This window comes from Taeniopygia guttata, chromosome 19, assembly GCF_048771995.1.
Source record: "Taeniopygia guttata chromosome 19, bTaeGut7.mat, whole genome shotgun sequence".
Classification (NCBI taxonomy): Eukaryota; Metazoa; Chordata; class Aves; order Passeriformes; family Estrildidae; genus Taeniopygia; species Taeniopygia guttata.
In genome coordinates, this window is record NC_133044.1 from 6,358,252 (window position 1) to 6,385,885 (window position 27,634).

A 27,634-nucleotide genomic window follows, 5' to 3' on the forward strand; every position below is an offset into this window, starting at 1 on the left:
ACTGAAGTGAAAAGGTTCTAAGAGCACTGCAAAGCACTCGGAGCAATTTTAAAGTGTAAATTTCCATTGGCAAACGGACTCACGCAAGTCATTCTTTGCTCTCACAAATGTCTGTTGGATATATCAAGGACAAAGTTATCCTGTTTATTTATTTATTTCCAGCAATACTTGGGAAACCAGGCTGTAAAACAAAAAGTACCATGCTGCTTTGAACTGAAGGATTATTGCCTAGCTGGGACACAGATTTAGCAGGCTGTAGAAGTGATCAGGATTGCAAGCCTCACTAAGGGAGTTGTGCACTCAAATCCCTGTCCTGCAAACACGCTCCTGAACTTCCCTGTGCTGATGGAAGTGCCACAATCTGAAGTCAGTGAACAACTCATGGGCTGAGGAAGTGCTGGAACACAATTCTTGAGGGGCAGAGCTGTGTAATGTGTAGCAGTGTGAGCTCAAGCCTCCATCCAGCACCCCACACAGGCACGGAGCTTTACGAGGACAAATGTAATTTCCACCCTCCCTCCCTGACGCTTTCTGAGCAGCAGAACCATGGCTCCCATCTGGCCACAGCAAAAATGGAAAACTCTCTAATTGGCCCAGATGCCTTTGCCTGCAGAAACCCTTCAGAATAACAGCAGTTGGCTTTTAAACTCCTGAGCACTCTGCTGGTGTGTTCTCGGTGAGTGCTGTGAAGAGAAGCCCAAGTTGGAGCCAGCAGCAGGGCTGGAACCTTCTGCAGCCCCCCAACAAACCCAGGGTTTTCCATCAGCCCTCTGGAATACAATGTTTTACAGCTGGAAAGCTTTGCAGGGAGAACAATTTGCAGTATTCTCGTGTTTTATGAGGGCACTACACTGCATTCATTGACAGCTCCACCTGTAGGGTCAGTGAGGCCCAGTGAGCTGGAAGGGCCACCTGGGTCCCTGCCACGGTGACAGGATGCTCAGGGAGGCTCAGGGAGGCTCAGGGATGCTCAGGGATGCAGAGCAAAGAGATGTGACCAGTTTAGATTGTCCAGCACAATCCCTGAATCACAGAATCACAGAATCACAGAGTGACCTGGGTTGGAATGGACCTTAAGGATCATCTTGTTCCACACCACTGCCACGGGAAGGGACCTCTATCTTTCCTCTAGCCCAGGTTGCTGAGAGCCCCATCCAACCTGGTTTTAAACACTCCCATGGATGAGGCAGCCACAGCTTGTCTGGACTACCTGTGCCAGGACCTCCCCATCCTTACAGGAAAGAATTTCTCCCCAGTATACCATCTAAACCTACTCTCTGTCAGTTTGAACCCATTCCCCTTGTCCTGTCACTTTGTGCTCTTGTAAAATCTCCTTCTCCATCTTCAGGTTCCCTGCACACACAAAATGCAAAGGGCTGAGCTTTGAGGGCTCTGTGGGCACACACACCCTGCCAGCACACCAGGCTCAAGTGAAGCAGCACTGAAAACATCGTGAGAAGCAGAAGCAGCTCTTACCTCTCCCTGGAAACTCTTCAGTAACGGAGCTACCTGTTTGCGCAGGTCCTGGAAGACAGAAGCAGGATATGCCATCAGAAAATCTGGGAAGGACAAGTCATCATCATGTTTTTCCTGATGTTATTTTCAGTTTGCAAGTGTTACCTTAATTCTGATCGCATTTGGTGGGAGCTTTGATTAAAACAGAATTCTACCTGGAGTTCACTTTGAGCAGGTCTGAATTTCCAGTTTCACATACACCTGCATGTGCTGCAAATGGTATGAATTATCCAAGCTGTGGTGGGGCTGGGAAAGCACTGAATGCCTTCAGTCTCCTAATTCAGCTGAAACATTGATGAGATTAGCAGTAAGTGTCCCTATCTACCTCCACAGCAGCTACACCTCTGAACTTATGCCAAGGAAAGTTCCCCAAATGGAAGCCAGGCTTAAAGGAAGATGATTCCTAACCATCATTTCAACTAGAAGTGTTGCCATTTTAAAAAATCTCTGGTTTATTTATTATTTTCTCAAGAGTGCTCTGGCTTTAGTCATCAGAGAACTGGAGCTCATTGAAGATGACAAGTATTATTTGCTGGTTTCTGTATAACTCAAAATTTCTTCTTCCAAATTACAACACGCTCAGTGCTACAAAATTCATTAAAATACTGCCCACAAAATCGCTCTTAAGGTTTATAGCGTATTTTTACTTAGCAACTGAGATAATTTAGGACAAAAAAAAAAAGGTATATTTATTGTACATAAAATTTTCTATGGCTTCACCTCTAAGCTGGTTTGGGTCTAATTCACTTACAAGTTCAATAATTCTTATTGTGTGTGTGCCTGAAGAATAAAATCCAGTAACTTTGCAGAGGACACCATTAGTCATGCACAACCAAGATGCTGCATTCCTGCTTTTGCCACTGACAAGGCACAAGCAGCCACTTCATAGTGCACTTACACCTGGAAGTAAATCTGGAAGAGGATTAAACCAATAACCTGAAACTGCATCACCCGAGAGGGCAGCACTGATGCTGCTGTAGGGAAAGGATGGATTTCCCATTGTTGGAGATTTTTCAAGGCTCAGCTGAGCAGAACTAGTGCTAAATGAGTGCTAAAGACCCATTTTTAAGTCCAGGTGAGATTTGGTCAGATTCTGGACAGCCCCTCCAATGCCGAGTCCTGGGAATACTGTCCACAACTGGAACAGTCACCATGAAATCTTCCTACCTGCGCACAGGCCACAGTCCCTGAGCTGCCTGAACCTCATGCAGGGGGTCACAAAGACATATTTGAAGCATTTTCTCTATATAGAAAAGGGTCTGTTGAGGCCTCAAGCTTTTTGGAAAAGAAGGTGACCTTAAAAAGTTGGGAAATTCTCTTTTCCAACACATTTACTTACACATCTACAGTCATGCAACATATTGGATGTTAAACCACTCACCAAAACACTCTCAGCCCTGGGTTTAATCTGATTTTCCTGAAGGAAAAGTAGGCTTTTGAGAGAAGTGATTTTTGTCATTTAAATGACAAGTCATGCAGAGAGTTGGAGTATCAGGAGTTCTCCCACTCCCTGGGAAATGGCTTGGGGAGCCCAAGGCAAATGAAGCTATCAAAGACAAATGATCAGTCAAATTTCACTTCTGACATGGTTATTGCACTAAAATACAGCTTAATCCCCATCAAGTCAAGGATAATATTGCAGCTTTCTGAGCTGCCTCTTTGGACTGAACCAAACTGTGCTTCTGTTCTTAGGCCAAGCCAAGTCACCCAAGTGTTTCCTGATATATCCTGCTGCCTGTTTTGGGACACAAAAAGGTTGAACACTGTCCTTGTGGATCACAAACATCTACAAATTACACTTCTAGCAAAGCAAACTGGCAGGTTGAGCAGCTTTTCCCCACTCCCTGCCTTCTCAGGGAGACCTGAGGGCTGTGCACGTTTTAGGACATGTTTTCTTTGTCACCTGATGATGCTGACATTGAAGAAAGTAACAATAACCACTGATGGCAAAATAAATGCCCACATTCAAGGCCAAAATCTGGCAGAGGCAGTTTTAGTGCCCAGTGAAATTACAAACAGAATTAGATTTACAGCCTGGATACTGGCACCCTCTGTAACATCAGGAGAAATTATATCATCCAAGCAAAGCAACTTTTCTTGAAATAAAAATCTCAGCTGGTTGAAAATCACTGGGTTTAGGGCTTTTGTCCCTGATATTGCCTCTGAATTTACTGACTTGTTTGGCACCAGCCGGAAAAGTGATTTCAGAAGTGAAGACAGAAATACAGGAGATGTAATCCCAGATCCAGAGGCAGGAGAATGTCATCCTTGCTCCTGTGTCCATGGCAAGCTCTAGCCAAGATCCTGCTATTTAACTGCCTCCTCTGGCACATCCTGACTCCTGAAAGACAGGATTTGCAGCACTTTTTATTTTAGGATATAAACTATGTCAGGACTTCACCTTCATATTCATCTTGAATCATGAGGGATGTTGTTGGCTGTTTGTAACAGCAGAGAGGGAGAGGAGCAGGGGTGAGAGGAATAGAAGGAGGATCCCAGAGCCATGAAAACAAGAACAAAAAGGGAGAAAACCTTTCAAGTGCATTCATTTAGCAAATTCAGGATTCTAAACACTAATCCCAGCAATCAGAATGTTACCAAGCAAAATTCATGCCATTATGGGAAAACATGTGCTTGATTCAGACAGCAGCTTGTGGTGGGGGTAAAACTGCTTTTAAAATATTTCCTGGTAGAGGAAAGGCAGCTCAGGGTGATCCAGCTCCATTGGCAAGCAATGGTTTATCCCACTGCAATCCATTTGGGGCAATTCCAGGACACATCAGAGCACACACCTGAATGAGGTAAACGCTTTGACAACTTGAAATCTTCACAATAACTTGAAATCTGTTGCAGCTGAACAATTGAGATAGAGCATCCCACTGCCATTCCCTTCCCAGAGCAAACAGGCCAGGAAAGGGATCTGCAGGAATGTGATCCAGTGTTTTAAACTCAGCCAATGGCTCCATGCAGGTGAGTGGATAAATGGCACACACAACAGCAAAAGGCATTTTTCACACCAGTTTTTCTTTTCTCTCCTCTTTTCCTGGCTTGCCCTTGGAAAGAGTTTATAGGAAAGAGTTTATAGGAAAGAGTTTATAGGGTACTTTTATAATTCCTTCCTCAGCGAAACAACATCAAAACTTGAGACAGCTCACAACCAAAGGGAAATAAAAATAAACAGACAGAAGTCAAGAATACATATGCCTCGAGTCACAGCTCTGCTGGGGAGATTTATTTTTGGCAGTTTGGAAAAAATTCTCATCAGACTTTGTCTCAAAATATTACACTGAACTTCAAACAGAATTTTACCTTCTTTACACAAAATTGAACAGGAAGAAGGACGTTCAGTTCAGACCCGGGGGAATCTGCAGTGTTGGTTCGCAAGGACACTGGCTGATTTATTATCTGTTTAAAGTGTGGTGGCCTTTACTGCCTGGGCTGTGATCAAAACAGGAAAAGCATCCAGGCTCCAGCCCTCACAAAGCTACCGAAACACTGTGGCCAAGCAGAACAGCTGAAAAGGCTCCATGCAACTGCACATTAAAACAAATTGTAATTTATCAACACAAGCACACTGAAATATTTGAGTATAGGAATATAATCCCATTATTAGCCTATTTTTCTGTGCCATCTAAATCCATGTATTCTTTCTCTCTGGATGCTTTATCAGGGGTAGAGCAGTTTTCTGAAAAGAGCTCTATCACAGACAAATTCAGTATCTGATGAAGAGACCCTGAATGAGGATGCTGTATCATTATCTGAATCAAATCTGATGGCTGAAAGCTAATATAGCATTTCCTCTTTACAAGAGTAAGAACAATGAGTTTATATTTTGATCAAGTAGCTAAACAATGAAATCTGAATCCACATAATTTTTAACTCCCTTTCCATTCACATTAAAAATAACTTCATGAAAAATAAACCAAGAATAAATCTGTGTTAAAATCCTGGGCAACAAATGCATCTTTCTGACAACTAAACTACATTATTTATCTAGATCTTAATACCCTGTGTACAGTACAAAGGACACAGCAATGGCTAGGCTACCAATGCTGTATTTGTAATTTACTTGAGGTCTGAAGCTACTCAAGCACCTTCTGATCTCCTCACAGGCTGCTCTATCTCATTTACCTCCCAAATGCTTATCTCTAAATGTCACAACAAGAGCCCTCTGACCTCAGATTGATAAAGTGGCCCAGCGAAGCTAAGCTTGACCTACCCACCTTTATCATCTGCACAAGCACTGCGCTCCTGTGAAACAGCCCAACCCAAAACCCTGGGAGAACATTCCAGCGTGGGCCTCCCGCCACATTTCCCACCAATTGTTGTGTATTTTGTCTGCTGGAGCCACGCAGGGGCTGAGGAATGCCCCTGTGTCTGGCACAGGAATCCTAATGAGAAGCAGCCCAACATCACCAGTTCAGCTGTCACAACCCATTCTGGAGCAGCCTCATTGGGAGATGTCCCCTCTCGTGTCCCCTTCCCTGTCTGCCCACGTGGAATAAGGCACTGAACTGCCCTGGGCTGTGAATGGCAGGGGCTGCACAGCCTGACTCCAGATTCTTTCTTGTAAGAACTTAAAAAAAAGAAAGAAAAAGAAAAAACCCAACACAGAACAACCTCCAGACAACCCCCAGGGCGTACTGGCTGCGCAGGGGGGTCTTTGTAATTCCATCAACACCTAACACTTCCCATCCCTGCACCTGCACATGTTCAAGGCCAGGTTGGATGGAGGATGGAGAAACCTGGGCGAGTGGAAAGTGTCCCTACCCATGGCAGGGGGTGGAATGAGGTGAGATTTAAGGTCCCTTCCACCCCAAATCATTCCATGACATGAAACACACAGCTGAGGGGGAGCTCTCCTTCCAAAAACTGTGTGCCCTGTCTCCCCAGAGGCAGCATGCTGGGAGGGTGGATGTCTGTTCCTAGGGATTGGGAGGATTTTTTTCCATGTGCCCTCACAGCCAGGGCTCTGCACACTCCATCCACCCCACTATTATCTCCAGAATGTTGCTGAGCTTCCCATAAATACAGCTGAAAGGGGGAGAGGTGAGAGGCAGCCAAGCACGAAGGATTTGGGAAGAACGCTGGCATCAACTTCTGAGGTGTGTTTGATTATTGTGTACTTCAAGGACACAACTTGTCACCATGAAACACACAAATCAGCAAGTTAGCTATAATTAGGAGTAAGCAGTTCTGCTGGTTAATTAGAGAGAGGCAGCAAGCACAGATGCTTCACCCTGCTATGGGGAAATGGGTGAAGGGGTCGGGATCACTCAGACACCTACCAGTGCACAAGGTTTAAATATTATTTCTTTGTATTATGAAAAAATCCAGAGTATTCCCATTTTTTTTCCCCACCAGAAATCCTGGGCACATGTGATTGAGGGTGTACTAAAGGAAACATTTAAATCTTTATATTTCATTAGTTCCAGCAAGTTCCACTTTGCTTTAATCTAAAAGAGATGAAACTGAAATCCCAGCTAGTTGTTCAAACAGGTATTATTATACAGTAGCTTAGATGACTTATTTAATTCCTAAAATATAAGGCAAAGTAAATCATATGAGTAAACAATTTGTTGCTCAATTTACACTTTGATTTAATGAGATATAAAACCTCTTATTGCTTAAGGCTGCTGAAGTATTTACTTGAAATCCAATCATTAAAGAATGAATCACAATCATATCAATCTCTGTGATATTTTTAGTTATTTCAATACACTAAGATGCCAGTGTTTTCTCTGTACAAAAAAAACACCCTTTTAAAGTCACATTTATAGATATGTTTCAACCTAGCACAATGATAAATAAAAAATCTTGATTTACAGCAGCAAAACGTACACCACAGTACTTTCGGAAATATTTCAAGCTCACAGATCTTGTGCAAATTCCATTAGCTTTAATTATTTATTAGCAGTAGATTTAGATTACTGTTCTTGACCTATTTTTCAGTGTATGGACCCACCCAGCAAGAAGTGAAAAAATATTCCATTTGTGAAGGGCTGATTTAGTGAGCGCAGACTTCAGCTTTGAGTGGAAAACCCTGGGCACTGTAATTCAGGGGGGGAGAGGTTACAAAGCAGGGCCTGCAGAATGAACCCTGACAGAGGCTCCTTGAAAAGAGACAGAATTTTTGCTGTTCGACCACTTCAGGCAATTTTGCCAGACTTGCAGCCACATGCCAATCCCAAAGGAAGGGACAGCAGACACCACAGAGAAGTTCCAAGAGTTTCTTTGTGGAAATTCCCTGGTGGGTCCTACTCAGCCATGGGGAAAGGGGTCAAGAGGGAGAATTTTAGGGCTGGTCCTGTGGCCCCTTGCAGTGGCAAGGTGCAAGGTGCTCTTCCCAAGCTGGGGAAAATGGAGCGTCTGGGAAGGAGCCTCCTCACTGTGCTGGGACTTTGCTTCCAATGGAATTTGCCCGAGTCTTAATGGAATCCTCTTATGGTTTCTTCCAAGTTCAAATAAACAAAAAGCTCCCAGGTTTACTCTGGGCCTGTGCAGCCACATCCAAACAGCCTGGGGACCTTCTCAACTGTTTAAAAAGCCACCCTGCCAGAGAGGAACTGTTGCACCATATACATGTATGGAAGTGTGTGTATATATACACACATACACTGTGCAGAATAGGAAAAGGATTTTTTAAACTAACTTTACAAATTAACATGATGAACTAAGCTTTTCAGCATCATGTGACAACTCTGGTGTCATTTATAAACCAGTGAGTTAACAGTGGCCAGGAAAGACACTGAACATCAACTATGCAGAATTTTAAAAAGTAGAGTTGCAAGGAAACAAAAAAATTAGTTCAAACAAAAATGATTCAGGTGGAGCTTTGGAAGGAGGTAATTCTAATGAAATTAAAGCCTGGTCACTAACATTCCAGAAGGGAAAAAAAGGAAAGGGTGAGTTGTGTAACAGTTCACCAATACACACAGAAAATCAAGCACCACTTTTAACAAACATTAATTTAAAAAGCTTCCCACTGGATAGTGGCTCATGGAGATTGTCCCTCCTCCTCTCTTGTTAAACACAATGCTGAAGCCTTGAGGTGACACTAAACATGCCATGACAGACCTCTGTCATGGGAAAAACCATGTCTGCATCATCCCAGGTCAGCAGGACTCCTTATTTATGTAATGAAAACCCATCTGATACACTAAATAAATATTTCAGAACCTCTGAGGTGCACTGTTCTTGCCAGCAGGACAACCACATGGCAGTGAAATCCAGGAACTGCCATTCCTAGCTTAGGCCAGGATCCCTATACAGAGCAAAGATAATTAGAGCTTTATTAAGTACCTGCAGATGTTATCAGATGAGTCCAGCTGTCCAAAAAAATGGGAAACAAACTGACTGCTTAGTTGTGCATCCCATTATAGTTTTACATCCCCAAAACCCAGCCTCACCTACATTTGTCAAATTCGAACCAGGACTGCTCTGCCACTCCATAAATTCCACGTGTTCCACAAGTTCTCTGCCCCTGTGATTTGTGTTTTCCAGTGAAAAAGATCCTGAACACTCCTCCCAAATCACATCCTGCAGGATTTCATCCTCCACCCACTGTATTTCCCACTCTGAAAGTGTATAGAAAAAGTATTCCTAATGCTCCCCTGGTTATCCAGAATTACAGCCTGCAGATCAGGGGTTTCTCTTCAGTGTAAAATGGGGAACTTCTGAAAAAAAGGTAATTATTAAGAGCCCTAAAAAATTAACGTGTCTAATGAGAGGCTAATGACAGGGGCCATGACTGCATAAGAGGCACCTAAGTGCTGTGGTCCAATTAACAACACCAGTTCAAACACAGCCTAATGCTTCACACGGTAGATTTAGACAGAAGAATATTTAATGTGAAACCATAATTGCAGCTGTAATTTTCCATATTCCCTCCCCATAAGCAGGGCTGGAACCATAATGCACCCTACTTCAGCCTTCTGGGACGATGGACCAGGAGCTGGAGCTGTCTGGCAGCACTGGGCTCGTGGGACTGGGATTTCTCCTCAGTCTCAAGGGAAGGATGGGTAGAACCATTCAGAAATCCTGAATCCCAATGTACTGCTTCATTTAGGAAAAGGGAGATTACTAAAAACCATTCATGTTTTAAAACCTGTTATTGATTTCCAGAACGCAAGGATCTTGCTTTGAAGTTAAATTTCCAAGAATAATAATTCTGTGTTAAATATAATATTGAGGAGCCAGGCTTCATCCTCAGGGATCCTTACAGGATGTGAGGAGGGGAGGCACTGCTGGGACATCAAGTATTGCAAAATTGTTTTCCTTACTTATCTTTTGCACAGAGATTACAAATGTAGCTGTGAGCAGCCCGTGCATTAATCACACTCTGACATACCTGCAAGAACACAGGTGTATTTACTGATTTCTATCATTACACTCAGCCTTTTGCTTTGATTTCAATGCAAGAAAATACAATACTACGCAATCCTCTACTAATCCTTTTATAAGATTTTCTTCTTAATCTTGATTCTGACCGTCCAGTTTTATTCAAAAGCCAGTTACTCCTACAGGAAACAAGTTGTTTCATGAGGACTTGAGTAAAAAGCATGCTGTCCTGCAAATACATGTCCTATATTTACTACAACTCTCATGACCATCATCTCTGCTGTCTTTATGTTCTTTGTGACTTCTTCCATGCAGGGAGTCACTGGCTGTGGGTTCAGGCCTCTCCCTTTGGATGCAGCTGACATCATAACTTCAGATTCCAACAAAGATGAGAAATTCAAAGGAGGAAAAAAAAAAAATTGACAACCTCAAAAACATCAGGATACAGACCCAAAGGTTTTACTACATCTAATTTAGCATACCTGGTAAAAACACCTCAAAATTAATCTAACTGTCATCCTGCTGACCTAAATAAAAAAACACAGCACAGAGCTTTTCATGTTGCTTCAGTGAGTGAAGCAATTCGGAGAAAACAAACTTTTGCTGCCTTTACACTTCCTGGCAAAATTCCTATGGAAACAGGCTCAGGCCCATAATGCACATGCTTTGGGAGCACACAGTAGATAGAAATGAATCACCCAGATAAAGAAAGCAAGAGCTCACTACAGCCTTATTCAATACATTTACTGTTTGTTAGTTGAACCTCAGAAATAAAAAAGCCACATAAAGCGCTTTTGAGCAGCAGCATCCCCTCACAACTGTAATATATACTCTCAGCTGGGATTAATTCCCAAATTCATGTGTTGAACTGTGAACTGTTCCAGTGCTCTGAGGGGGTGGGGAGGGAAAGGAGATAAAAAGAGCAGGAAAAGGAGCCCACAGGATGGAAGATGAGGAAGGGAGACACGGGGAGCTGGAGTGAGCGGCTCCTGCTGAAGCACAATCAGCTCGATGGCAGATTAAAATGAGCCACACTTGTATAATAATAAATCAGCAGACTTAATACAGGCTTATCTTCTACCAACTTAGAAGGGGGAGGTGACAAATTGCACTTGAGGACAAACAGTTTGACTGTTGCCAGCATAAGCTGAGCGTCTATAGGAAATGGCTAAATTTAGACAGACAGCTTTTGATGAGAGCAACGGAAATTAATTCAAGTTTTTTGTCTGTGGTTTGTGTTTTGTTTTGGTTTTTTTTAAGAGCTCTAGAATGTTACTCATCTCTTGAAACTCTTACCAAAAGAAGAGACTTCATAATGTACCATCCTCCCTGCCTACTCCCTCCTACTCTTCCCCCTATAAAAGGAAGAATTGCTCCTTTGGGCTGCAGCAATTTAGGAACTTAATGCAGTTTAACGAATTCCCTATCTCTTGGCTGGAGCTGTTTGGCTCCGACAGATGAATCAGAGAAGTCCATAAACGTCTGGAGGATTCCTACAGACTTTTTCTTGCATGACTATATATGGCAACTACAGATCAAGTTATCTGCCATCATTTTAACCTAAGCTTCAAACTTTTTACCTTATTCCTGGCTTTGTAGCAACCTTCCTTCAGCTGCAGCACTGCTAAATTAGACATAAACTGATAACTACTTTTCTCAAAAGCATTTCCCCACTCATTTCAAGGCAGTAAAAAAACTGGAATTAAGATACACTTAAGTAAAAATTCACTTTTGTCAGTGCCTCTTGCCTCTCAGCAATACATTTCTGTGAGGAGTGACCCAGACTGATGCTGTGGAGCTCATGTTCTCATTCACACTATCCTGCTGTCACTGAAGGTGCACCTCACCCAACAGCAGATGTTTTCCATCACTTATTACCTGAAATACCAAGTAACACCAAGTGCCATGAGAAGTCAAGCACAAACTGGCAATAGAGGCAAAATCCACACTTTAAAGAAAATAAAAAGGTCAAAACTGCGCGACTGATGTACAGAGGGACTTACAGAGGAATTTCAGAAATGCCTGCAACACCCTTTATCCAGAGAAATACTCAATAAACTTCTTCCTATTACCAGCTTTTATACATCTGATCATTTTTACAAGATGCTTAAGTGTACACATCAAAGCCAGCACGTGATACAATACCAGAGGCTTTTAGCTGCATCCAAAGCAAAGGGTACACCAAGTTCAAGCACCTTCTTTAAGCTATATATTCCTAACACGCCTCAAAATGGACCTCCAGGGCCACTGAGGGCTCAAGGCAGGAGGAGCTCCTCAAAGCCAGGAGTGAAACAGGGTGAGCAAACTTGAAAGACTGGAAGCCAACACTGAGTTTTGGTAACAAAACCCACTACAGGGCTCACTTTTAAGTGACATTTAAAGCAAATATCCAAAGCTAGCCTCTTCCTGGGCAAGAGGATTTGTATTTCTACAAATAATGGCCCTGGTGAAACCTCAGCAGATGATGAAGTTTGCTCTGAACAGTGGGGCAGAGTCACAGAGGGCTGAGAGCTGCCAGCACAAAATATAAGCACGGTCATGCTCCGTCTGGTGAAACACTCTTAGGAAATGCAGATAAAATAGTGAAAGAAAAAGCTACTGTTCAGAGGAGATTGTATCTTACCCAACTGCTTATTAACACCGTGCAGTTCAAACAAGTTATTTTAAATTCCTAAAGGCACGCCGTGTCTGGAAATGCGGTGTTTGAATAAGCACTCTAAGACCCAAAGCATATCGGGTTTTCCCACCTGACCACAGCCTTATAGATGCTGACATTTCTGAACCACAGAGCTCCCTCCTAGCCAGGTCAGGACAGACACTGAGGGCCACCACGAGGGGGGCAAAAAAGGTAAAATTGGGCAAGTGACATTACAGAATCTCTGAATTGTTATTGATTAATCAGGCAACTTATCTGTATTATAACTTCTATTTATTGAATCCTGATTATCCACTTATAAAAATATGTAATTGCTCATTTTTAAAATTGATTTTGGAATGGCTTGTGCAGCATTTGATGCTCCATCAGACCTGAGGACTGAGATATTCACCCGTGCCAGTGATCCATGAGAACAGACAAGATTATTTTTGACGCTGCTCCCAAAGTTTGTGTAGGAACAAGGAAACATTTCAGTGCCATCATCAGATAGTGGAAGCATAAACAACTGTTAGCACCTCTGGGAGAGAGCAGGTATCATTCAGCTGCATTCCACCAGTGGTTTTTCCTCAGGGCAGAGGTGGGGAAAGCACCACACAACAAAAACTCCTGCTGGGTCAAGCTCCAGCTGTGAGTGTGCAGCTCCCTGCACTGCCCTCTCATTTTTTCCAGCCATTTCAGACCTAGAGAAGACCCTGGAGAAGAGGACGCTTAGAGGTGACCTTACTGCTCTCTGCAACTCCCTGAAGGGAGGTTGCAGACAGGTGGGGTCGGTCTCTTCCACTGGGCAGCACTGACAGGACAAGAGGACACAGTCTCAGGGAAGGTACAGGTTGGATATTAGGAAAAAATTTTCACTGAAAGAATAATAAAGTACTGGAATTGTCTTCCCAGGGAGGTGGTAGAATCACTATCTCTGGATGTGTTTAAAAAAAGACTGGACTTGGTGCTATAGTCTAGTTGAGGTGTTAGGGCATGGGTTGGACTTGATGATCTTAGAGGTCTCTTCCAACCTCATTATTGTGTGATTCTCTGACCTAGAATCTGAATTTTCAGGGAGGTTCTTCCTGCTGAGCTGCTGGATGAGCTCCAGGGCTGAGCAGGGATTCCTCAGGCTCACTGGCCACTCAGCACAACCCTGCTGCTCCCCATTCCCCACCAGGGCTGCTCAGCACCCTCCTTTTGACCAGGAGTTCACTTCTGGGATAAACAGGCCATTAGTGGAATCCAACCAGCCAAGGTCATTCCCCCATAAACAACTTCTTCAGTATTTCCTCAAGGACTTTGCTCTCTCTCATTTTTCTGCCCAATTTTTTAAACTGATGCTTGGGAGCATTTCACATTGAAAACCAGCACACTGAAGTGTGTAATATGGCTCTAAAACATAAATATTTGCCAGATTGTCATACAGAAATACTTAATTATCTTTTCAGTGACTGGGTAAAATGCAAAAACTTAGTTTGCAACAGCATGAAACACTCCTGAAAGTGTGAAAATTATTGCTTATTTTCATGTAAACTGGAGTATTAAAGTATAAATCACACTGTTTACATTAACTGATCAGAAGAATTCCAGTTGATGCCAGTAGGAAGCTGGAATTATTAACATTTTTTTCTAAACCCGGGTCTGTTAACGAATAGCTTTTTCACCCCTTATCAGCTGCACAAACAACAATGGATTTTAAATCAACTAAATGACCTGTGAACTTCTCCTAAATGGGGGGCACATAATTTAAGGCAGCCCAGAAAGTTTGGCAGGAGTCAGGAGGGCTCCTCAGAGGGGCACATGTGGAGAGAGTTAAAGCTTCAAACCGCTATTTTCTCCCCCCTTACTCAAGTGTCAGCTGTGATAAGCCAAAATTAACAACCCTACACTGAACCACTTCAATGAAGGGGAAAAAAAAAATTCTTCTTGCTATTCTAGGTATTTTAAGTTGCATATGAGCACGGTGGCTAAATATAGACAGTGACAACAAGAGACAGCATTGTCCCTTTGAGCACATTGAATATTATCTCAGAATTCCCATCTTCCTGGGCTGAGCCTCCAGTGTTGGGCTGGGGCTTTTTTTTTTTTTTTTTTTTTTTTTGGTTGTTTTTCTTACTTAGCAAAATGTGTATTAACCCCTACTTCGTTTTAGAGGGAGCAGTTTAACAAAAAGTGTATTTAAGGGGGGAAAAAGTGTATTTAAGGGGGGAAATGGAAATCCTGATTCTGCAAAAGCATTAGAAAGCTTTCCAATAATCTTCCTGTGCTAGTGCACTTAGAGCAGATGCCTCTGCTTTCAGAGAGGACTGTCAGTCTGTTCTTAAGACTAGGAGGGCATCAATATGAAGCTTTCACACCTTATAAACCACAAAGCCAAGGTGGTATTTTTGTACATAAAATTGTCTTTTTCCCCAGAAGTGATGCGCTTCACTTCCAGGTTTCAATCAGAAGTGTAAGGGACAAAATCAATAATCATTCGTTTCAAAACACTCCCTAGGAGTGCAGCTACATCATTTGGAAACCAGCAGACTCACATGAGCCTTTAATATTGAACAGGACCAGACTTTCAGAGGACACAGCTGCTCCTGACTTCTGCAGTATTTAAATACCACTGAGTGACACGAACGTTTCTGCTTAATGTACCCAATGCACTCAGAACATTGACAACACTTCATTTTAAGCCAGCTTCTATATAAAGTTTAATTTTTAAAGCCACCTATAAATTATCAATGACATCTTTTCTGAAAAATGTCAATTCCTATTCCTTAGGCTGGCAGAATCCATCTATTTTGTGTAACGTCCTCTTAATATTTGAGCAATTTTAAAGCTCTATTGGCATATGGTTTTCAAGGGAGATATTGCTCTTGTAGGATTTCATTATTAAGCCAAGTCTTGCTCTAATGTAAGGATGACAATAAATACACAGAGCTGTTCTGGACTATATCCCCTGGCTCTGACTCCCAAAGGTTTGAAAAGTGACAGCCCCAAGCACCCCATAAATACCCCAGTGCAAGGCTCCCCTTCCACATCACACAAACCCACTGTGACAAGAGCAAGCAGCTGCAGAAACCACTTTGTATTTAATCTCCTGATCAATCAAGTGTGGGGGCATCATCATCACTAATTCCTGCAACTCAGGCCCTCATTTATTGTGACAGTGAACAAGCACAGGGCTGTCATCACAGACCCATCCCCTCACCAGCCAAACCCTGATTTTGGTTTTTCCAGTCCATCTAATTGTACAACACAGGCACAATTTAGCATGTCAGTCCTTCATTTCTTCAACTGTTGGGCACTAACACTGCAGCTCGTTAAAATGCAATAAGGGTTGTTTTTATGCCCTTATGATGTTTACAAAAGGAGGGATAAAAATAATTTTCCAATTTCCACAGTCATCTTCTAAACATTGTACAATATACACTGCTTCCACTTTTTAAAGAATACACAACACATTAAAAACACCTCATCCTTGTTTTCAAGTCTAACACACTCTTTTTGCTTCTAATACACTCTTTTTGCCAATTTTCATTCCCTCACCACTAAGTTACTGTGTCTCTCTCTCAGAGGCATCCCCTAAAATCAAAAATAGGTTTGAAGAAAGTTTAATCTTGAAGCGACAATTGCAGCACGTGCTTTGGTTCTATATGAACACATAAACTGTCACCAAATCCTCTGACAATATTTGTCATTCAGCAGCAAAACAGACACTGCCTGCTTGTGACTCTGTAATTGCGGAGCAGTGTCTGCTGGATGCTGAAATCCTGCTTTCTGGTCATGGCAAACATAAATCAAGGAAAAAAACCTGCTCTATTAAATCTGTTTGCTCTGGGAGAACAGGGATTTATCATCCTGTAAAACAAGTGGTCAATAAGATTCAGAAGTGCTTAGAACAGATCTTGATGAATCAGGATGCCACAGGTGACACTGAAATTGTATTTGAAAGCAGAAAGGTGAATGCTCTATTTATTTCAGTCTATAGGCAGGCTGGGGATTAAAAGCATCACAAACAGTAGGATTTTCCCTCTGCATCCCCTCGGGGAGAATCCTTAACAGACTGTCCCAAGGGGCAAACGCAGTGAGAGAGGACACAGGGCTGCTTTAAGTAAATCTAAAATGGATATTCTTTAGAGAGCCACCAAAGAAGAAACGGTTTCCAGGAGTTTTTCAACCCCACACAAACCTTGAGCAAATGTAAAAACCAAGTTCCAGCAGCAGCAAGAGCAGGTCAGGTCCAGGGGCCCCGCAGGGAAGCCTTGAGTCAGGAGACAATTCCCTGGGAATCCCATTAATGACTCGGGAACGCTGGGCATAATCCCTGCTCACAGCACATGATGATCCCCAACACAAAAGCCAGCTCAGTTTCTCACCCAGGACAAGAATTTGGTCCCAAAGGACAGAAAGGAAGCTTAAATAGCACAACCACGTAATTAATAAGGAAATTAATATAGGTGTATTGTAATGGCAACTTTGGGAGTTGTTAAATTAACCACAAACTAAATTTTTTTTTTTTTTTTGCTGTTTTTGAACAGAGGAATCCAATTCCGCTGCTTTATATATTTGAATGTTGTTCCAGCAACTTGTGTGGAATCAACATCTTTCCCTAAGACAGTGAGCAGCTTTAGGGCAGCACAGAGAGCACTCCCCAAAGATAAAAACTCCAATCTGCCAGGGCACGCAGCCGGGATGGGGATGGGGATGGGAGGCTGCGTCTGGTTTCACTTCCAGGAACAAAACAAAACTCACAGGCACCATTCATTATCTACGAGGTCCAACACGAAGGCTTTCAAATACACTTTCAGAACTAATTAAATGCTTGTTTAAAGCTGAAGTGAATGTAAATACCAAACTGAAAGTGAACTGATTAACTTGCAGCGGTTTGTGCCTGATTATCCCAGTGAAGAATGAGCTCCTGGCACTGCGGCCTTGTGCTGGAGGATCAATTTCCTGCTCACATCAAGGCTGCTGAGGAAACCTTCCCCACATTTGATTCGATTTAATTCAAGTGTCTGCTTTGCCTTGGACTCGGCAGTAGACACAGAGGATGTTTCTGACTGGGGAGGATAATGTTTTGAATTTAGGGGCTAAACGGTGTCACCTTTGCCGTTGGATTGAGCCAAAATTCCAGGATGCTGAAGGCAGCCAGAGCTCCCTGCCTGTCCCCGCAGGGCTGGGACACCACAGCAACCCCTGGGGAGCTCCACAACCTCCTCTGGCTTTCAGTTTTAAATGTGACATCTACTCCTGCTCTGCATTCATGTGGCTGAGGAGGGAAATGACATTCCTAAGCTGCAGCCTTCATTCAGTTCCAAAGTATTATCTAGTAGCTAAAAAAAGACATCATTTGCTCCTACTACTGCTCCTTTTGCCAGTTCCTTATAAAGCCAGCCCGCCTTGCATCTCTGATGTCAGGAACTCCGTATTTTAAATCCTCTAACAATCATATATTGTTTATTTCTGTGCTTCTTTCACACAAAGGTGAAAATTCTAAATGTTATAAACTCATATTCCAGTAACACAAAGAAAAATCCAGAGGACACTCAAGCTGTGTGTGTGCTGGGCTGTGCCAGGCGAGGATGCAGCCCTGTATCAGACAGGATATGAGAGCCCAGACAGAGGCAGTCTGAGCGAGAGGTACAACCAAAGAGCATTCAAAGGGAAAACAGGAGAGGCTGCCTCTCCCGAGAGCCAGGAGACATTTTTACACAGCATTCTTCTCTGGGAACATCACGGGATAAAAAAATAAATGAGTCCAGTGTTTGCACTTCGATAGATATCCAGTTTCAGGCTGTGACAGAAGAGGCAGCACAACCCAAATTAAAAGTGCTGCTAACAGTGCCCGTTGCTCTTTTATTGTGATTGTTACAAGTCACATTAGTATAAATTTGTGAAGTGTTTTAACACTTTTTCGTTTGAGCTTAATTAATTTTCATAGGAGTTTCAGCTTAATTAATTTTCATAGAAGTTTGAGCTTACTTAATTTTCACAGAAGTTTGCCAATTTTCTCATTTGTTGTTGAAATCACAACACGAGTTTTCCATATGCAAGGCAAATATAATAATATCAGCTCAAAAAGTCATTTTTGGACTTGTTTTTGTATTTCACAACCAAAAATACTTCCAGTGTAAACTGTTAACCGAAGCTCTGACAAGTTTTATTATAAATATTCCCAGCTTTAAAGAGAAATTTGAATATATTCACTTAGTGTATGTTCAAGACAGTTTAGGTCTAACAGCTTCAGATTATGCCTCATTTATATGGAGCAGTGATCAAACTCGTTAATATGTGAGAGAACTGAAGAGGCAGAGGATTGTGAATCAAACAGCATGAGCAAAGTTGTCGAGGAACATGAATAGCTTATGAGGATTTACTTAAGGTGATAGTTTTCATGGTCCCCCGTGCCAAGGTTTGTGGAGGAGATGAATAAGCAGGGAGGAGGTGGGAGCAGCAGTCCTTGCGCTGCCTCAAGGCAGGGAGGGAGCTTTAATCTGCCCATAATTCACCCCATGTGCTGCCAGCGATAGGACCCTCTCCACTCAGCCAAGGTGAGCCATTTGACAAGACAGGTAAACCCTGCTCACAACTTTCTCCTGTTGGCTTTCCCACTGCCAAGTGTTGTCTGCTCAATAATTTAAGAAGCGTTCGTGCAGGGGAAAATCAAATCTCACAGTGAAGCAGCATCTCCTTAAGATTCATTTAATCTTCTGGTAACACAAGCTGTGCACACACAATCACTGAAGATGATAATCTCCTGTATGTAACACTAAGTCTACTATTATTCCATTTATTAAAAAGTGCTATAATAATGTTTTGTGCATACATGTACTAAAAAGACAAGTGGATTAGGAGATGGAAATTCAGGGTGCTTGTTCCTTACAGTGGATGGCTGCCTAATACCTCCACTTTCTTAAGTACAGACATGGCTTAGCATGTTTTGCATGAGAGCTCTGCCAACAGCAGCTCCTCCAGCAAGAGCCAGAGGCTCCCACACCTCTGAATTTTGGGGGAAGGATAACCTCAGATCACAGACATGCTCACTCGTCATCAGTTGTTCTTTTCCCTAAATAAATAAATCAGCAGATGCAACTATTAGGGGAAAAGGAAGTGCTGATTGATTCGGCATAGACCCTTGCATTTCTGACATAAAAATCACTGGTTAGTGCTGTCCGAAACATGCTCATCAAAGTGACCAACTGTAATCTTTAAGAGGTATGGAGTAGTTTTGAATCAAAAAACAGAGAATTGAGAAATCTTATCAATATTCTCCAATCACCCTGTCCTTAAGAGCTGTTCAAGTCACGAGGAAGCACTAACTGAGATGTTCATGCACAGACCTCCAGAGGGACTGTGTGAACGAGAGAAAATTATCATTACCAGGCTGCTGTATTTGTGTTTGCAGTCTCCAGTCCCCACGCACTGCTCGGGGCAGCCCCAGGCAGGGAGAAAGAAAGAAAGAGAGAAAGAAAGAGAGGAAAGAAAGAAAGAGAGGAAAGAAAGAAAGAGAGGAAAGAAAGAAAGAGAGGAAAGAAAGAAAGAGAGGAAAGAAAGAAAGAGAGGAAAGAAAGAAAGAGAGGAAAGAAAGAAAGAGAGGAAAGAAAGAAAGAGAGGAAAGAAAGAAAGAAAGAAAGAAAGAAAGAAAGAAAGAAAGAAAGAAAGAAAGAAAGAAAGAAAGAAAGAAAGAAAGAAAGAAAGAAAGAAAGAAAGAAAGAAAGAAAGAAAGAAAGAAAGAAAGAAAGAAAGAAAGAAAGAAAGAAAGAAAGAAAGAAAAGCAGAGAAAGAGAGAGGGAGGAAGGGAGGGAAGGGAGGGAAGGGAGGGAAGGAAGGAAGGAAGGAAGGAAGGAAGGAAGGAAGGAAGGAAGGAAGGAAGGAAGGAAGGAAGGAAGGAAGGAAGGAAGGAAGGAAGGAAGGAAGGAAGGAAGGAAGGAAGGAAGGAAGGAAGGAAGGAAGGAAGGAAGGAAGGAAGGAAGGAAGGAAGGAAGGAAGGAAGGAAGGAAGGAAGGAAGGAAGGAAGGAAGGAAGGAAGGAAGGAAGGAAGGAAGGAAGGAAGGAAGGAAGGAAAAAGAGAAAATAATACTTCTTTTTTCTTCTAAGTCGGAGAACACCAGGCTTATTTTAGCACCAGAAATATCTGTTTATTTCTTCATGTCATCTCTGTGAACTTTGAGGAACCAGCGTTGTAGTTAAAGACAACACGTGCCCAAGTGCAAGTGACTTCTGTTCTGTGTGTGCAGATCTCCTGATCCTCCTCTGCTTTCTCTCCCACTACTCCCTCAGCTGGAAGTGAACCCTGGCTGCATTAGCACAATATTCCTCAGGGCAAGAGCCAGTAAATAAAGTTTATTAACATCCCTCAGCACTGACTTCAAACCACTGTGGGCTCTCACTCGCCCGTGGGCTGATCCTACTTCTGCAGCTGCTTATGCAGAAATCTCCACCTGACCACTCTTTTCTACCAGAAAATTAATAGCTATCACATCTTGAATTTTTCAGACAAGTGATACTTGGAAACTACTGACAAAAGGCCACTTCTAAATTACTTTGATGGCAGCTTTCTCATTACACAAGCTCTGTAAAGCTGGTCCCACCAAGCTCTTTTAAATTACAACCCATTCCACACTCACTGGAGACAGGTTTTCTGCTGAATTTTCCTGCTTAAGCTCCACAGTACAAACTGCTAGAAACTGGTTCCAGGTAACTTATTAAACACCCCAGCTGATATATGTGAAATGCTTTCCCAACCATCTTAACCTTTTCTAACCTCTCCTGTCCTTGTCAATGGCCACACTGAGTTCCAGCCCTGGTCTCTGGGTGTTCTCAGTGCTTTATCTCTCTTAGCAGTGCTGCAGGGCCACACAAATTGCTGTAATGTGCCATTTCCTGACATTAAGCCAAAAAGGGAAAAGTAAAGGGCAGGATTTCTGATGCATTTCTTCACTGGTTTGAATACAAGCTATTAGCAGAACAACCAGAAAAATTAGGCTACTATTAAATTAACCTACTCAGATTTTTAACCTGGTATTTCATTCCAGCAACCTCACTGCTTTGTAAAAAATATAGTTCATCAGTGGTGTACAGTCAAGGTATGCAACAGCCATGCTCAGGTCCTAATCTTCTAGGATATAGAGAAGTCTCAGGACACTAAGATTGAGTAAGTAGCAATCTCTAATGCTTCCAAGGAAAAAAAAGGGATTTTGAAAGCATTACATAATATTTTAGAGTAAGAGTTCTTTTGAAAATTTGTACTAAAAATTTAATCCGATGATCTACACGATTTTGTTTTGAACAATTAATGTCTCTTATGAAATAGCTGCTGTTTTGAGCTTGAAGCCCATGTATTTGAACTGTGTGTCAGTAACATGATTTATCATAGAAGGATTGTGAAAAGCCAAATACTCATTCTGCCAATAGCAGCATCATTTTGAAGTCCAGCAATGGCTTCACACCCACAAACTGTGGAGGACAGACCTGGCTGTGATCCCTCCCTCCACTCATACCCCTTTAGCCTCCTGTTTTCTTCCTCTTTCTACTTTTAAATGGAGCTTAAAGTGACTCTTGATCCAAATATTACATGTAAACCTTAGCAGAGAACATTTAGAGGTGGTAATTACTAACCATTTCCCTTGATAATTAGCTTATAAAAAGGTGTATTTTTAATGTGGATTGCCAAACTCTCCACTAATCATCTCACACCACTTCCCCACAGTAACAATTATTGAAAAACAGTTTAAAAACGCATAAACAAGAACATTTAGCACTCATTTATTTTAGAACCAAGCATCAATAAAACCTCAAGACACTGCGGACTGGCTGTGTTCAGAAACCCAAAGCAAAGAAACAGCTGGGGCTGGGCTGGAGCTGCCTGTTTAACTTCAAATCATTGCTGCTTTCCCCAGTGCTACCACTCTTCCCAGCTTTCCAGGACTTCCACCTCCAGCAGCAGCAGAAAGAAAGCCCAGGCTGCCAGAGCACGCTGGGACAGGAGGAGCAGCCAAGAACTTCTGTGTTTATCCTGCTCGCTTGTTCACACCGAGTTTCTGCAGCCCTTTCCCATCTCCAGCACACCTGGAAAAATAGGTTGGGTTTCCTCCAGCTCTGGCTTTGTCTTGGGAAGAGCAGCGGTGCTGCCTCTGCTCAGGCTGAGGAGGGGAAGGTGGAGGGAGCTGAAAGGCAGCTCTATATCCAGTACACACACAGCAATTTGTTACTGTGAAAAACCATCTGTTTCTCGGTATTACAATCCTCAGAGGGGAAATTATAGCTAGCGTTCAACATAAAACATCAATTTAAACCATCAACTATTCATAATTTCAATTCTTTATTGGAAACCAAGGACATAAATGTCAGGGAATAAAGCAATATTTCTTTTATTAACTGTTCCATTCATCTGGCTATTAAATAAAACCAGGACCTTAATAAATAGCATTAGCCTTTGTACTGACAGCCACCCCAACTAGCACCATAATTCTAAATAAAATGCATTATATTTCTAGTTTCAAAGTAAAAATCAGGATTAAAAAGCATTTCAAAACATATGCATAGAGTATTTTTGCAGTGTTGCTGCTCCTGTGTAGTTAAATGCTTTAACAAACAATACCGACCAAATAACCCCCCCTACATTTATCTGCAAGTTTCCAGTCAACAACCTCCCCCCGATGATATTCTACAACATTAATATTACTAAAGAACAGGAAGGATTCCAGCACTGATGCTGCCTGCCTGTTGCCAAATGGAATTATTCATTTAATCCCCTGCTCCCAGATATGACGCCTGCTACGAAAAATAATAACAATAGTAGTAACATTAAAAGGAGTGGGTGGATGGAGAGTGGGAGCAAGGAAGAATGGCAGAGGCAGGGAATGTGTTCTTCATACAGCCTGTCATCACCCATTACTAATGGCACAAAAGTCTGTATTTATGTTGACAGTTATAGAGTATTTCTGCAGTTTGGTATTTAAGAGTTACACACAAAAATCCTGGAGTCCAACAGCCTGGGCCAGAGAATGCAGAATCTGTTTGTAATTCTGTTATGTGGAAATGGAGACAGAGCTGCATTTGCTGCCAGCTTGATGGAGAGCTGCAAAATTTAACTTTGTGTGATTAGATAAGACTATTGGGGAGCTTCCCTGCACCTTCGAGGAAAAGGAGAATTCTCTGAGAGCTGAGGAGTCCTGAGAAGTCCACAGACTCACTATTAATGTTCAGATAATTGTCCATTATTCCTCCTTAAGAATAGCTCCCCTGCTCTTAGCACGACCAGCATGGGGTACTCAAGAACACCATTACAGGGGAAAGGAAGCACAACTGTAATCAAAACAATGATTACTATCACCTTCATTTAAATGCAGAGTGAGAAATGAATACAAAAATATTCACTTGAAAGTGAAAGCTAAGAAATTAACTTTTTCCCCATGGACATCAGAAACCTAACCTCAAAACCAGGAATTACTTGTAAATTTTTTACATCCCTTTAGAGCACACATTAGTTTCTCCTTCTGCATTTAAATGAAGGCGATGGTAATCATTGTTTTGATTACAACTGTGTTTCCTTCCACCCAAAATGGGGTTCTTAAGGACCCCATGCTGGCAATTCTAAGAGCAGGAGAGCTGTTTTTAAGAAGTAGTAATGGACAATTATTGCAAGTGTTAGCAGTGAATCCATGGACTCTATTGGTCCCCTCATCTACTTAATGCAACATTTCCCTACAATTCCTCCCAACTCCACACACAATAAAACCCATCATGCCAACATTAAGAAAAAAACAGCATGATTAAAATACACTTGTCATTGTGATAGGATAAAAACATCTTTCTGCTTCGTGTAAGGTTTATTTATGAAGATGGAATCAGGAGTGTAAAAGTCAGAATTGGAGCATAACAATGAAGTTTACACAGAGTTTTCATGTCTCCTGATGACCTCACATCCCAACTTCAGCACATCTTCTGTTGTCTTCAGTCATTTCCACCAGCCTTAAATCCTTTAACCTCATCCTTATTCTGTGTCCTGACAAATGGCCACCACCTCCTCCTCCTGCCCAGTTTCCCCACCCTCTTGCACTCCTAGCCCTGAAGCCTGGCCCAGTTCACTGTGCCTGGGCACACTAAAATTTCCTTACACGTGGAAAGCTGCCCTCCAAATACCTGCCTGCTGTTTCTGATGGAAACAGCCTCCCAGCTGGCCACAGCAGGACTGAGTTCTGGTGAGGAGGGATTTTCACAATATCCTGGTTTGGGGATGATGCTCAGACTCTTACAGCCTTTTTTTTTTCTACCAGCCCAAATCCCACCTGCTTCCCAACACAACTGGGCAGCACCAATTACAGAAGATATTCATATTCTACATCCCTAAACAGTCAGAAATTGGGTTATTGAGGGCAAGTAATGCTCAGGCTCATTAGGCAGTGTTAAGCACCAGCCACGGGGTTAAAACATAGTATTACATATTACAATCCAAAGAACTGCTGTGGTACTCTCCCAGGGAGAACTGACAGCTACCAGAGCTGGGCTTTTCCTCCAGGTACCTCCTCCAAGCTTTGTGATACCTGATTATCCAATTTCACCTCTTAACAGCACCTTTACAGTAAGCACTGGGCAGCAAATGATACTTCAGGAACTGTCAGCATGTCTAGTTATCCCAGTTTAATAAGATACTTCATTTCCTTACAGTACCTACTGCTAGCATTCCCCAGAAAGTTATCAATTCTGCCCTCCCACCCCTTGTCTTCACCAATTATGATCAACGAGCTCCTGAATAAATGCATATACATCCACAGTCCAACCAGGGCTGCAATACACACAGTCAGGATGGATTTACATCAGTGAATTCAGTAAATCCAATCACAGTGTCAGTAGCACCACCACAGACTTGACTCTGCACATTTTTAAGGAGTAAAAATCAGGGCAATCAAGTTCTGTCACACCTTGTTACTGCTGCTTTCAGGTTTCCTGGCATGTATTGAGCCCAGAGCTGGGCAGAGCCCTGGGATCCTGCTCACAGTGGGGACGCCTCGTGCAAAATGCACAATGAGATGGACACATGGGGAAAGGGGCTAAAAAAAAAGGGAAGGATTGTTTCAAACATCGAGGATTGTAAAAGTTTACTCCAAAAGTTAGATACCTGTAGGAAACAAAAGCCTCTAGTCATAGCCAAAAGCAGAGAACAAATATGGGAGCTTTTAGAGTGGGAATTTATTCTGAACTCCAAATGAGGAAGATTAGGGAGAGGGTTTTGTGAGACACAACTCAAAATAAGAGTAACAAATTCATAAAACTGGTAGAGTTGAGTGAGAGAGGACATAAACCTAAGGGGGAGAGAAGTTAATCAAGAGCTTACCAGAATCTTAAATAGCAGCAATTAAAGACACAGGTCCAAAACCCAAAGAGGAGTGTGAAAAGGGCCCAGTGGCTACAGCAAAGCTCTTCCCTGACCTCAAATGAACGGGAGAAAACACTTGGGTGAGACTGCCAAAGGCAAATATAAACACACAGCATAAACATTTGGAAATGAAATCAGAAGTGTTCCAGCACAGAGTGGGAGAAAACCAGCAAGAAATCCAATAAGCAGGAAGAAACACATTTTATAAATAAAGGAAGAGTGGAATGACAAGCAAAGGGACCCCTGGCAGATCATACAGTGGAAAAGGGACATCAAGAGCACAAAGGATGTCTTTTTACATCAGCTTTAACTAAAAGGCCTGTCAGTAGATAGATAACATGAGGAGAGAGGAGTGTTTCAAACTTTATCTGGAACAGATTACAAAGATGTCAATTAAAGGGTTTAGGTATTTTGAGACTGGCTTGTCTTCATAAACTTTGTCACTGTGTGTGCTGAAAAACCAGCAAATCATTCAAGACATTTGTTGTTACTTTTAAAAGGACCTAAAAAAGCCAAGTATACAGCACATTTTTAAAGTGGCAGAAAAAGGAGCATAGGACAGAGAGGGCTGGACTCAGAAATCAAGGAAAACTAACATGAATCACCACCTGAAGCACCTAGAGGAAACCCCATAGGTAGCTCGAAAATGTAACAAAAATAACTTGTTAAAGCAACCGATTTCTTTCTTTGAGATGCTAAGGAGCTTGAAGGACTGAGGAAAAACCAGGGAATGCCACAATTTGAGCTGAGGGAGGCTTCAGTGAAGTCTTGCTCAGCACACCCTGGAGGAAGGTGAGGAAACCTGCTCTGGACCACAAAGCAGCACAGTGAGAAGTTACCAGCAGGTGTTTATCAAACCCTTTGATGTGTAGGGATAGGTTCTTGCCCCACTCCACTGTCCCCAGTAACCCTGTGACAGATAAAGTTATTTAATCTGCAGAGAACAGGAGCCTGGTGTGCACAACAAGAGTGACAGATGAGGGGATCACAATTCTGAGGGAACTTCACAAACTGAAAAAATCAACATAAACCCCAACAAGCACAAAAACCCCTAAACCCTAAGATTCAATATAAATGTTTAATGTAAAAGATTGCACTTCAGCAGGAACAACTGGGTAGTCAGCAGTTTAAAATAAAAAAAAAGCAGTGATAATGCTGGATCACAAGTTGAACATGACTCAACAGTGTCCTTCTGTTTCAAAGGAGGGAGATATCGTTCTGAGAAGAGCAAACCCACACAGGAAGCCAATAAGATGAGAAACAATTCTTCTGCTCTAGTGAGTGTTGGACAAAATCTTCCAGCTGAGGCTTTGCTGGTTTTGGGTATTGCATTTCAGAACTGATATCGCTCAACTTGAGAACCTCCAGAGCAGTGGGAATGATCAGAGAGGCCCAGGAAGCTTCAACTTCAGGCAAGGCAAGGCAGGAGGGCAGCTCAGCCTGCTCAGGAATCAGGAAAATGAAACCAGCTTCTCTGGCATAAGCACAAACCAGGCAAGGAAGGAACAGGGGCAGTTCTGTGATACAGGAGAACCTGGATAAAGTAATGCACAGGTGCTTCAAAATAATCCCTGGTTAAAAATGTCAAAAGAATGCTGGTTTGGGAAAGAGAAAATTATGGAGAAAATGGGATTTCAAATATAAGACACTGCTCCAAAGAGATAGATGGCAACATGTTCTTCATATTATGGACAGAGCACAGAGAAAAGGGAAGGCTGACCTAGACCAGAGGCTGGACAGAGTTAAAGAATAAAGTTTATTTATTAAAAGGC

At 42.3% G+C, this 27,634-nt stretch overlaps 1 protein-coding gene across 8 annotated transcripts in view; it reads right to left on the bottom strand.

Annotated features, from left to right (window-relative positions):
* The window catches only part of CUX1 (cut like homeobox 1), a 268,920-nt gene that overhangs the window by 161,785 nt on the left and 79,501 nt on the right, over positions 1 to 27,634 (bottom strand). For all 8 annotated transcript variants that reach the window (XM_030288034.4, XM_030288032.4, XM_072916710.1 and 5 more), the window contains exon 3: positions 1,477 to 1,524. In XM_030288034.4, coding sequence (XP_030143894.4) covers positions 1,477 to 1,524 — 48 coding nt within the window. The remainder of the gene's footprint in view (positions 1 to 1,476; positions 1,525 to 27,634) is intronic.